Source organism: Saccostrea cucullata, unplaced genomic scaffold, assembly GCF_032062105.1.
Source record: "Saccostrea cucullata isolate Sc308-1 unplaced genomic scaffold, CSIRO_AGI_Scuc_v1 ctg55, whole genome shotgun sequence".
NCBI classification, from domain to species: domain Eukaryota; kingdom Metazoa; phylum Mollusca; class Bivalvia; order Ostreida; family Ostreidae; genus Saccostrea; species Saccostrea cuccullata.
Window position 1 is genome coordinate 411,784 of NW_026937638.1, and position 11,301 is coordinate 423,084.

Genomic DNA, 11,301 nt, shown 5'->3' on the forward strand with positions numbered 1-11,301 from the left:
TAAATTATTCGGAAACCAACGATTAACTGGACACTCCACATATTAACTATTAATTATAGAGTATGTAAATAATATTCTCCTTGATTGCGACATATTTCGATGACGATGACGTATTTATTTGTCTTTGTGTGTCGAGTTCAATATTAATTTTCTTTATTTTAAAATCGTAAATCTTTGACGATATCGTATGTGTGTATTGTAAATATAATGTCCCTATTCAGTATATTTGTGCATTACTACTACCGATAAGTATAGAATAAGATAAATAATAGATATTGATACTTTTATCAAAAATCATCCGAGTAACTGGGTACTCGATCGGAAGATGAAGCGAGTAACCGGTTACTAAAAATCGTCCGATTTGCCAACACTAGTTAAAATACAAATTCCCATGAGAATTTCAAAATACTACTTCTACAGAGTTGGTCTCATTTGAATATAACTTGGCTTTGCATACTGACTGCATTTGTCATTTTTCACATATACAAAACAATCAAATACAGATTAGTATTAAAAATAATATATTTTATAAAGTACAACCATACCAAATATGATTTACATATGCTTGGACCACATTTTATAAACAGGAATGTTTCTAACGAATAATAGTACTTAAACCGGTTTTAGAACACAGACAGGTGATTAAGTACATTGTTATCTCAGATTAAAAAACAAGGGAGCTTACTGTTACAACAACATTATACAGTCACAAAAATAACGATCAGGATAGGCAATATTAAAATGTGAGTGATGGTACTAGCATTATTATGCTTTGTGTCTGTTCCAATGGATCGTTCCCATAGCTTTCCCACAATGGGTTTATTTCCAGAGTCTCCTTCATTTATTGGGATTGTTCGCATAGTTTCCCTGCACTAGGGGTTTGTTCCACTCACTAAGACTCTTTCTGTACATTCTTCTGTTGAATATCGTTAAACAACTTCTCCAAAACAAGATCCAGGAAAGTGTAAATGAAATTCCTGAAACATGTCAAGATCATAGATAATTTTTAACTGCTCTGTTCTTCCTTAAATACCCAGTAATTCAAATACATGGAGACCGAGTAAGGTACAAAATATACTAGATTGTCTTACTTGTTAAGTTTTTCGTACTGAATGGAATCCATGATTTCCTCTATCCCACAGTCATAGTCTTCCTTCTCAAGGAGCTGAACCAGAACATCTACAAATTGAAATGGAAATTCTCAACATATACTGACCACATTATGAAAAAGTTGACTTCTAGCTACACTTCTACTTTATAGTGTGAACAGGCTACAGCTACAGAATCCAGTGTAAATTTTAATTTTCAGAATATATTTACAAAAAATATTCAATATAATTTACTGAATATTCAATTCACTTCATTTTTTTTCCTAAGCAGAGTTTCAGGAGTTTGTCTTCTGCAGTCTAGATAGAGAATTTGTCATACCTGGAAAAAATTCTGCCAAAACTCTCCGGGCTTGCTCTTTGGTTGCAGATCTCTGCCTTTCTGATTTGACTTCACGGTTGGATGAATCATACTTTCCATTTGGCCAAATCGATTCCCTAAACAGATGTAGATAAAATGCACATCTCTGAGGAGTTGTAAGGTCACTTATCTGCCATTTGAGCCACCTGCAAAATTTCAAAGCATAAGAAAATTACTTTGCATACTCTCCATTAATGATATTGACCTTGTAACACTTCTACTATTATTGTATTTTTTAAAATAAATGATATGGTGATATATTGCTTTTATAATTTGATCCTCAAAATTTTTTTTCTGAGATAAAGAAGGGTTTACCTGCTAACTGCTGTTCCGAGCATGTGCTTGGCAAGAGAGATGACTCTTTCTCGACACACCCAGCTGTTTCGGCCCTGTAAAGCTTGTACTACTATGTCAAACACAACTTCTGCCAACCCTGCATCATGGACCTCATTTATCTCACCTAAATAACACTGACAGACTTACATACAAGAATATCAATGGACCTATTTATTATGAAGGAGCCTTCCATGTTAACTTGATAATCTTAAATTACTGAAAAAATAATAGATCTATATCGAAAAAAGGACATATATAATATACCTTCTGATTTCTGGGGCTCACTTTTGCCTTTCTCATCAGAATCTGAACTTTCTGCCTCACCCCCACAAACTGTACTTACATGACTAGATAACTGGTTCTCCAACACAAGCACCTGAAATAAACAAAACAAAATTTACTCTGTGCCTCCATGTACATGTATGCATTCATTATGATCTAGTTTGTATCTTAACAAACTAGAAAAGTAATACAATCAAATGAATAGATAACAGATAGAATAGTATACATGTATGTATTTTTTCCAATATACACCTATTATTTTTCAGTAACTTAAGATGTTAAAAATTATATTTAAAAATTGAAATAAAAAAATTCAATTTAATACCCCTACTGCAGTTTAAAGATAAAACTTCAGCAAGGCATGATTTACCAATTTACCTTTTCAGTATGAACGAAAAGTTCTGGAAGTTTTATTTAGCAATATAATCAATTAAGCGAGTATACATCTCTCTCAGTATCAGAGTGAGCACTTACTTCCCCTTTAATGGTTCTTAGTATCAGATTGAGTACTTACATCCCCTTTAATGGTTGATCAGAGTGAGCACTTACATCCCCTTTAATGGTTCATCAGAGTGAGTACTTACATCCCCTTTAATGGTTCCCAACTCAGTATCAGAGTGAGTACTTACATCCCCTTTAATGGTTCATCAGAGTGAGTAATTACATCCCCTTTAATGGTTTATAAGAGTGAGCACTTACATCCCCTTTAATGGTTCATCAGAGTGAGTACTTACATCCCCTTTAATGGTTCCCAACTCAGTATCAGAGTGAGTACTTACATCCCCTTTAATGGTTCCCAACTCAGTATCAGAGTGAGTACTTACATCCCCTTTTAATGGTTCCCAACTCAGTATCAGAGTGAGTACTTACATCCCCTTTAATGGTTCATCAGAGTGAGTAATTACATCCCCTTTAATGGTTTATAAGAGTGAGCACTTACATCCCCTTTAATGGTTCATCAGAGTGAGTACTTACATCCCCTTTAATGGTTCCCAACTCAGTATCAGAGTGAGTACTTACATCCCCTTTAATGGTTCCCAACTCAGTATCAGAGTGAGTACTTACATCCCCTTTTAATGGTTCCCAACTCAGTATCAGAGTGAGTACTTACATCCCCTTTAATAGTTCCCAACCCAGTATCAGATTTAGTACTTACATCCCCTTTAATGGTTCATCAGAGTGAGCACTTACATCCCCTTTAATGGTTCCCAACTCAGTATCAAAGTGAATACTTACATCCCCTTTAATGGTTCTTAGTATCAGATTGAGTACTTACATCCCCTTTAATGGTTGATCAGAGTGAGCACTTACATCCCCTTTAATGGTTCATCAGAGTGAGTACTTACATCCCCTTTAATGGTTCCCAACACAGTATCAGAGTGAGTACTTACATCCCCTTTAATGGTTCATCAGAGTGAGTAATTACATCCCCTTTAATGGTTTATAAGAGTGAGCACTTACATCCCCTTTAATGGTTCATCAGAGTGAGTACTTACATCCCCTTTAATGGTTCCCAACTCAGTATCAGAGTGAGTACTTACATCCCCTTTAATGGTTCCCAACTCAGTATCAGAGTGAGTACTTACATCCCCTTTTAATGGTTCCCAACTCAGTATCAGAGTGAGTACTTACATCCCCTTTAATGGTTCATCAGAGTGAGTAATTACATCCCCTTTAATGGTTTATAAGAGTGAGCACTTACATCCCCTTTAATGGTTCATCAGAGTGAGTACTTACATCCCCCTTAATGGTTCCCAACTCAGTATCAGAGTGAGTACTTACATCCCCTTTAATGGTTCCCAACTCAGTATCAGAGTGAGTACTTACATCCCCTTTTAATGGTTCCCAACTCAGTATCAGAGTGAGTACTTACATCCCCTTTAATAGTTCCCAACCCAGTATCAGATTAAGTACTTACATCCATTTTAATGGTTCATCAGAGTGAGCACTTACATCCCCTTTAATGGTTCCCAACTCAGTATCAAAGTGAATACTTACATCCCCTTTAATGGTTCCCAACTCAGTATCAGACTGAGTACTTACATCCCCTTTAATGGTTCCCAACTCAGTATCAGATTTAGTACTTACTTCCCCTTTAATGGTTCTTCAGAGTGAGTAATTACATCCCCTTTAATGGTTCATCAGAGTGAGCACTTACATCCCCTTTTAATGGTTCCCAACTCATTATCAGAGTGAGTACTTACATCCCCTTTAATGGTTCCCAACTCAGTATCAGAGTGAGTACTTACTTCCCCTTTAATGGTTCCCAACTCAGTATCAAAGTGAGTACTTACTTCCCCTTTAATGTTCCCAACTCTGATTACTTACATTCCTTTTAATGGTTCCCAACTCAGTATCAGAGTGAGTACTTACATCCCCTTTAATAGTTCCCAACTCAGTATCAGATTTAGTACTTACATCCCCTTTAATGGTTGATCAGAGTGAGCACTTACATCCCCTTTAATGGTTCCCAACTCAGTATCAGACTGAGTACTTACATCCCCTTTAATGGTTTCCAACTCAGTATCAGAGTGAGTACTTACATCCCCCTTAATGGTTCCCAACTCAGTATCAGAGTGAGTACTTACATCCCCTTTAATGGTTCCCAACTCAGTATCAGACTGAGTACTTACATCCCCTTTAATGGTTTCCAACTCAGTATCAGAGTGAGTACTGTATAGGGGATTAATTTCACGAGTTGTAATTTTAACGTTTTTCTCTCATCTGAAACGATCGCGGTTTCTTGAATTCGCGGAATAGCTACATGTAAACGACATTCTTCAGCGTTGTTTTTATTTCACGAACAACAGGGTCGGTTTATATAAAATTGATAGATTTAATTAATAATTAATTAAAGCAAGCGCAATTATTAAAAGTCCTACACGCTAAACGTCAAATGAATTTCCTATATGCTATTACGATGAGTGCATGTGCACCCAAGATCTTCAATACAATGCGGCGAAAAACCACTGGACGGAAGTAATTGTGTTTATTAAGTTTGCCGAAATAATATCTTCCACATCTTCAATAAGTTCGATATTTATTTGAATGATTTTTAAAACCAAAATGTTGATAAAAACTGAAATGCATGATAATGCAGGTAACAAATACACGTGGTAGAATTAGTTACGCACGGGTAATTAAAACGCATGGTCCACGTGTGTTGATTGATGAAACATGTAGCGTTGGCTATTAAAACAGCTTTTGAACAAACACGAGTTATTATCTGCCGATTTGAATTAAAGTAAAGCGTGATAATTTAAATAATTGAATGACGAATACTACTCGTAATTACTGAAACGACCATGTACTGCATGTACATGTATATCAACCTGTCGTAGTCAACCTATCGTAGACTAGTCTATTTTCAATTTTCCAAATAAAACATGTAGATTATTGAAATTTTATTCACGGTTTCTTGAATTCACGGACTTATTAACACCGTGAATATAGCGAATATTAACACCGCGAGTTATTTTCCCCCTATACAGTACTCACATCCCCTTTAATGGTTCCCAACTCAGTATCAGACTGAGTACTTACATCCCCTTTAATGGTTCCCAACTCAGTATCAGATTTAGTACTTACATCCCCTTTAATGGTTCCCAACTCAGTATCAGACTGAGTACTTACATCCCCTTTAATGGTTCCCAACTCAGTATCAGACTGAGTACTTACATCCCCTTTAATGGTTCCCAACTCAGTATCAGATTTAGTACTTACTTCCCCTTTAATGGTTCCCAACTCAGTATCAGAGTGAGCACTTACATCCCCTTTAATGGTTCCCAACTCAGTATCAGATTTAGTACTTACTTCCCCTTTAATGGTTCCCAACTCAGTATCAGATTTAGTACTTACTTCCCCTTTAATGGTTCCCAACTCAGTATCAGAGTGAGCACTTACATCCCCTTTAATGCTTCCCAACTCAGTATCAGACTGAGTACTTACATCCCCTTTAATGGTTCCCAACTCAGTATCAGATTTAGTACTTACTTCCCCTTTAATGGTTCCCAACTCAGTATCAGAGTGAGCACTTACATCCCCTTTAATGGTTCCCAACTCAGTATCAGAGTGAGCACTTACATCCCCTTTAATGGTTTCCAACTCAGTATCAGACTGAGTACTTACATCCCCTTTCATGGTTCCCAACTCAGTATCAGAGTGAGTACTTACTTCCCCTTAAATGGTTCCAAACTCAGTATCAGAGTGAGTACTTACATCCCCTTTAATGGTTCATCAGAGAGAATACTTACATCCCCTTTAATGGTTCCCAACTCAGTATCAGAGTGAGTACTTACATCCCCTTTAATGGTTCCCAACTCAGTATCAGAGTGAGTACTTACATCCCCTTTATTGGTTCCCAACTCAGTATCAGAGTGAGTACTTACATCCCCTTTAATGGTTCCAAACTCCAGCAGGATTTGATCCTCATCCTCCTCGAGGCTCTGAGGATCTCTGACTTGGCTCCTCCGCGGTAAACCTGGCAGTAAGTCAGTCACGTTGGTGGAGATTTCTCCCACCTTATCCCCAATCTTGTCAAAAACACTAGAAAATGTCCTCACCATCTGAAATCAGAGAGGAGTTTACATAGGCATTGCCTGTTGCCCAATCCTGATTGAATTATACTCAATAAAATATGTTTAAAGTAAAGTAAATCAGAAGGGATAAGTTCATGAAATTCCTCTAGCAATAACATCTGTAATTTATAATGAAAATCTGGTTAATTTGATATTTTATTTACATATGCTTTGACCTCTTAAATGTCAGGAACATATATACCATTGTCAATGGCTGAACACTATCTGGTGCTTTCCTGACAAATGCTATGTGGGCGTTACCATCATATGCTAAAAATTCTTTCATTTCTGGGCTGTTACAGATAAGATCTTTCTCCAGTAGAGCCTACAAAGCATATTTGTTGACATTAAGCATCTTAGCAGTATCTTGAACTCTATGGGACCAAGAAAAAACTTCGAGATATCCTAGGATTTGAGATATCAAGGGTGAAATAATTAAAGAATAATTTGTGGGGACTTACACATTACTTCCACATATCCATGGTATTCGAGATATCAGTGTCTGAGATACCGAAGTTCAACTTTATAAGAGATTTAATAGAATTCTATGAAAAGTTTACATAGTATCACTGTGGATAAAAATAATCTTCAATGCCACATCCTCAGAATTTAGCCAAATTTAATCAAATAAAAACAAAAATGTATCTGGACAATTATTTCCTGAACTAATTCTCATTATGAAATATTGAAAGTTATATACAACATGTCTATATAATTTAGATTATACATGCATGCATACAATGTACAAAATTGAGCTAATAATAAAATCAAGATCAACTTTTATTGCAAAACTGCGAAGAGTATTTCCATATAGCAATAATAAACACATCAAGCATCAAGATGCATAATTCTGTTCCTTACCTTTATGAAATTTTCCAACGTTTTCTTGCGTTTTTCAATGTTGTTTTTATCCATATTACCAAACGGCAATGAAAGCCACTTTGTTAACCCTTTCACATCTAGATAAAATGTTTCAAATAAATCATGCATTAATTCATTTGAAAAGATGCCCTACTGGACTGTGACTTCACAAGACGTACATTTTCAATAGGACAAGGCGATGTCAATTGCCCGCTCTGAGAAAAAGACATTTGAAAGCTATATTTTTCAAAATTATATACGGTAGTTCAAATCATCTTTTACACATTTAATCCTGTATTTCATTGTTTTAATATTTTATCAATAATTTATTTTTTTACTCATGTTTTTAAGATACGTGAAAAGAAAAAGCTTCATGTATGATTCGAACTCTCTCCATAGTGCAGGATTCGGCGCAAGACCAACCATGTTGACCACTACGCTACGAAGTATATATGTGTTATCGATGTCTGTCAGTGTGATTCAAAAGATCGGGTTTGTTGGAGCGTACATTTTTTCCAGAAAAGTTCCATTTTCAAATAGAATGGGTTCAGATTCCATTTTTTGGACAAATGAAATAGATTTCATATTTACATTTCTATCATTTAAGCATTAACGAAAAATGGAGACTTGTCCCATTCATGTTCATAAGTAATTTTTTATGGCACTAGTAAACCCATTTTCCACTATACATGTACATGCTTAACTGTCAACTTTTGAAAAAAAAGATTGTCAAATGATAAGTCGTTCAGTAAAACAAAATAATAAAATGTTTTGAAGAAGAGTCATTACTGAGAACATGATTTTAGAAAAATATAACTTTTCCATGAATTTTGAAAATTGAGAAACATATCGTCTCAGAGCGGGGGATTATCCACACCTTGTACGCCCTCTTTCTTTTGTGGTTTGGGAAAAAACAAAAGAACATGTATGCCTCCTTTACCAGATGAACATACCTTTCAGATTTCTTTTATATGTAGAATTATCTTCCAATCTGTTCTGGAGGTTGATAAATTCTCGAAACCTTCTTTTGACCCTGTTTGTTCGCACTTCAGTGTGTCCGCCTTCGAGATATATTGCATCATACTGAATTTTTAAAAAATTTAACTGATTACTGACAAAGAAAGTAAGTTCATAGGTCTTCTATGCAGCATTTTTATGCAAACACTTAAGAGTAAATTGAAGTTTTCACACACATACCTGGATTGTGTACAGTGTATACTGATTAGCTCCCCTGTTTTCTGAGGCTGTTTCTGTATCCACTATTCGTAGGTTTAAAAATATCCTTGTTGAATCTTCACCTGACGTAGAAATGTCATCAAAACTCCCCAGATAAAACTTTTTTCCCTCCTGAGAAGCTTCCCTGCCTTCGTCATTTTCAGAGCTTTCTTGACTGACCTCTGTAAAAGTTTGAAAGATTGAAATTTCATTCAATGGACATCATTAGCATTGCCTTTTTTTAAATAGAGGAGTGCTTGAAAACCTTTAACCTGAAATTTCAGCTATAATATGAAGTTCACATGAAACATTTGAAATCATACTGGTTATATGCAAAAGCAGTGACATATGTTTTTGTTCCTCATTGTAAAATGGCTTACAATTTTAACTTGGGTGACCAATCATAAAATGAACTCCACACTTGAATGTACATGCAAGGCGTTTAATTTCTGTGATTTTTAAACATTTTTTAACAGTCTTACATGTAATATCTTCCAGGTTATAATTGAAATGGATACAGCAAAACTCGTTTAGTATGAACACTGATATTGCAAATTTATGGATAAAGCGAAGTCATCTTGGGTTTCCAGCTCACAGGCACTTGTTTCTGTAGTAAATTTTTGACTCATAGTATAATAATAACACGTGTTATTATTATACTATGGGTTAAAATTTATTCCCGAAACAAGTGACTGTGTCCCAGCTATATAAATTTAATGAATTTCTTAGACGGTTATAATGAATTACAAATATAGCGAAATGATTTCATAGGTCCCAGTGACTTCGTTATAACTGAGTTTTGCTGTAAATGACAAGTACCTGTATCGCGACAAAAAGCTGGTCCCAGTAGGGAGATAGGAATGCTTTGGTTTGTGTTTATATCTGATTCCTCCTCTTTTGCTACCTGTGCCTCTACACTCACTGTAGACTGTGGATTCTGTAGAAGCCCGCTGGTCTCCTGCTGCCTTGTGAGTTCTGATTTTTGACTAGATTCTTCAAACATACTTGTGCTAGATGAAAAACTAGGTTGGGGGTCCTTGAATTCATCTTCCTCTTCAGATTCCTCCCTAACGTCTTTAAAAAGCACAAGATCGCTACTACGACTTGTGTTGATATCTGGAGGTACTTCTATTAAAGCCTCGTCAGATAAAATACGAACAATGCATTCATGTAAAAAGTCAGGCTTAGACAGGAGATCAAAGGCAGGTTTTGCAACATTATATGTTAAGATTTCTACTAGTAACACTTGAGGAGTTCTGCTATCTTGCAATTGTCTTACCAAAAACTCTGATAAAAGTAAATCAATTATTGATTTTAAATAAGAAATTTCATTCTCTGTTCCCCATACTGCACTGTGATAAGTAAACTTCGTTTCATATGCTTCTTCAACAGATGAAACTGTCTTGGCAGAGGGAGAATTAAGACTAGAAATACTCCTTTTTCTTGGTTGAGTGTTGTACACAGACTTTGCCTGTTGAAAGTTTCGTAAGTGTTCTTTGTAACAAAGTAATAACTCTCTACATAGTTCATGGATATCACATTTAGTAAACTTCAGACAAAGATGTTTGAAAGCTTTGAAGATAACCTCTTCTTTCTCCTCCAATAGATCATGTTTGTTACTCACTGTTAAGTACCAAGGTCTAATGAAATCCTGCGATATAAGAGTTGCCAATAAATGAATTTCATCCTCCCATGATGAATTTTCAACTTTTCTTTGGCCGTCACTTTGGTCCTGCAGTGTTTTCTCACTGGGTTTTTCTCCTCTAACAAATTCCTCCAAGCTGGTGAACCATGAGTCGTTTTCGTGAGACTTCAGAAGTATAAGCAAGTCTTCTATAAATGTGAAATTGGCATCCGTGGTTACCAAATATTGACAAATCAGAACTGTTGAGGATAAAGTTATAATGTAAGTAAACAACCACGTCCAAAGACCCGTTTGAAGAGACACACCTCCTATCACTATCGCTAAAATACATAACTTCTGAATCGAAGAAAATCTTTTATGGTGGTGGAAAATGTCAATGACTCTATCAACCACAGTTCCCATTGTCTTATGTTCATATACATTCTTTTAAAATTGATTTAAGATACAGCATAAAGTTTTCACTTTGTGTCAAATCTATTTTGACAGCCATATTTTCGTCACGTGATCATCATATGTGTTCAATATTGAATGTCGAACCCGATCAAAAATTCAAAAAATTGAGTAGATGGAAGTAAATATAGTATGTGCATGTATTAAAAAGTAATTTTTAAAATAAAATGTACATACTAAATTTTTACTAATACTAAATTTTTACTAATACAAATATTTGTTGGTGCAGTCCCAATTATGATGGCAAAGACAGAACATACAAGAATCATTGTTCAGTGTAGAATGTGAGGTTAAATCAATTATAACAAATCATTTTTACAACTATAATTATGTAATACAATCAAAAACAAAAATCCCAAAGAGGACCATGGGTTTAATACTCACCTGAATTACATGGGAGTTTCTAGTTCTGCATCAGCATACATGCCTGCAGACTCGTGTATTAAATCATTTCTATACATGTCAAGT

At 35.4% G+C, this 11,301-nt stretch overlaps 1 protein-coding gene across 1 annotated transcript; it reads right to left on the minus strand.

Annotated features, from left to right (window-relative positions):
* Positions 1-504: 504 nt before the first annotated feature.
* LOC134248540 (sorting nexin-19-like) lies at positions 505-10,886 on the minus strand. The gene is made up of 11 exons (XM_062730938.1): positions 9,558-10,886; positions 8,721-8,920; positions 8,477-8,606; positions 7,524-7,621; positions 6,865-6,987; positions 6,474-6,650; positions 2,068-2,179; positions 1,783-1,927; positions 1,429-1,613; positions 1,092-1,179; positions 505-977 (listed from the first exon to the last, which is right to left on the minus strand). The coding sequence occupies exons 1-11, from the start codon at positions 10,783-10,785 to the stop codon at positions 893-895; spliced, it is 2,571 nt and encodes an 856-aa protein (XP_062586922.1). The 5' UTR covers positions 10,786-10,886; the 3' UTR covers positions 505-892.
* Between the last annotated feature and the right edge of the window lie 415 nt (positions 10,887-11,301).

What these genes read in the sequence shown, in the direction of transcription:
- LOC134248540 (XM_062730938.1), bottom strand. Translation starts at nt 10,785, where the DNA reads ATGGGAACTGTGGTTGATAGAGTCATTGACATTTTCCACCACCATAAA. An exon ending in TTTGGCAGAATTTTTTCCAG is followed by an intron (nt 1,180 to 1,428) that starts GTATGACAAATT and finishes TTCAATTTGTAG; the next exon opens with ATGTTCTGGTTCAGCTCCTT. An exon ending in CAGTACGAAAAACTTAACAA is followed by an intron (nt 978 to 1,091) that starts GTAAGACAATCT and finishes GACATGTTTCAG; the next exon opens with GAATTTCATTTACACTTTCC.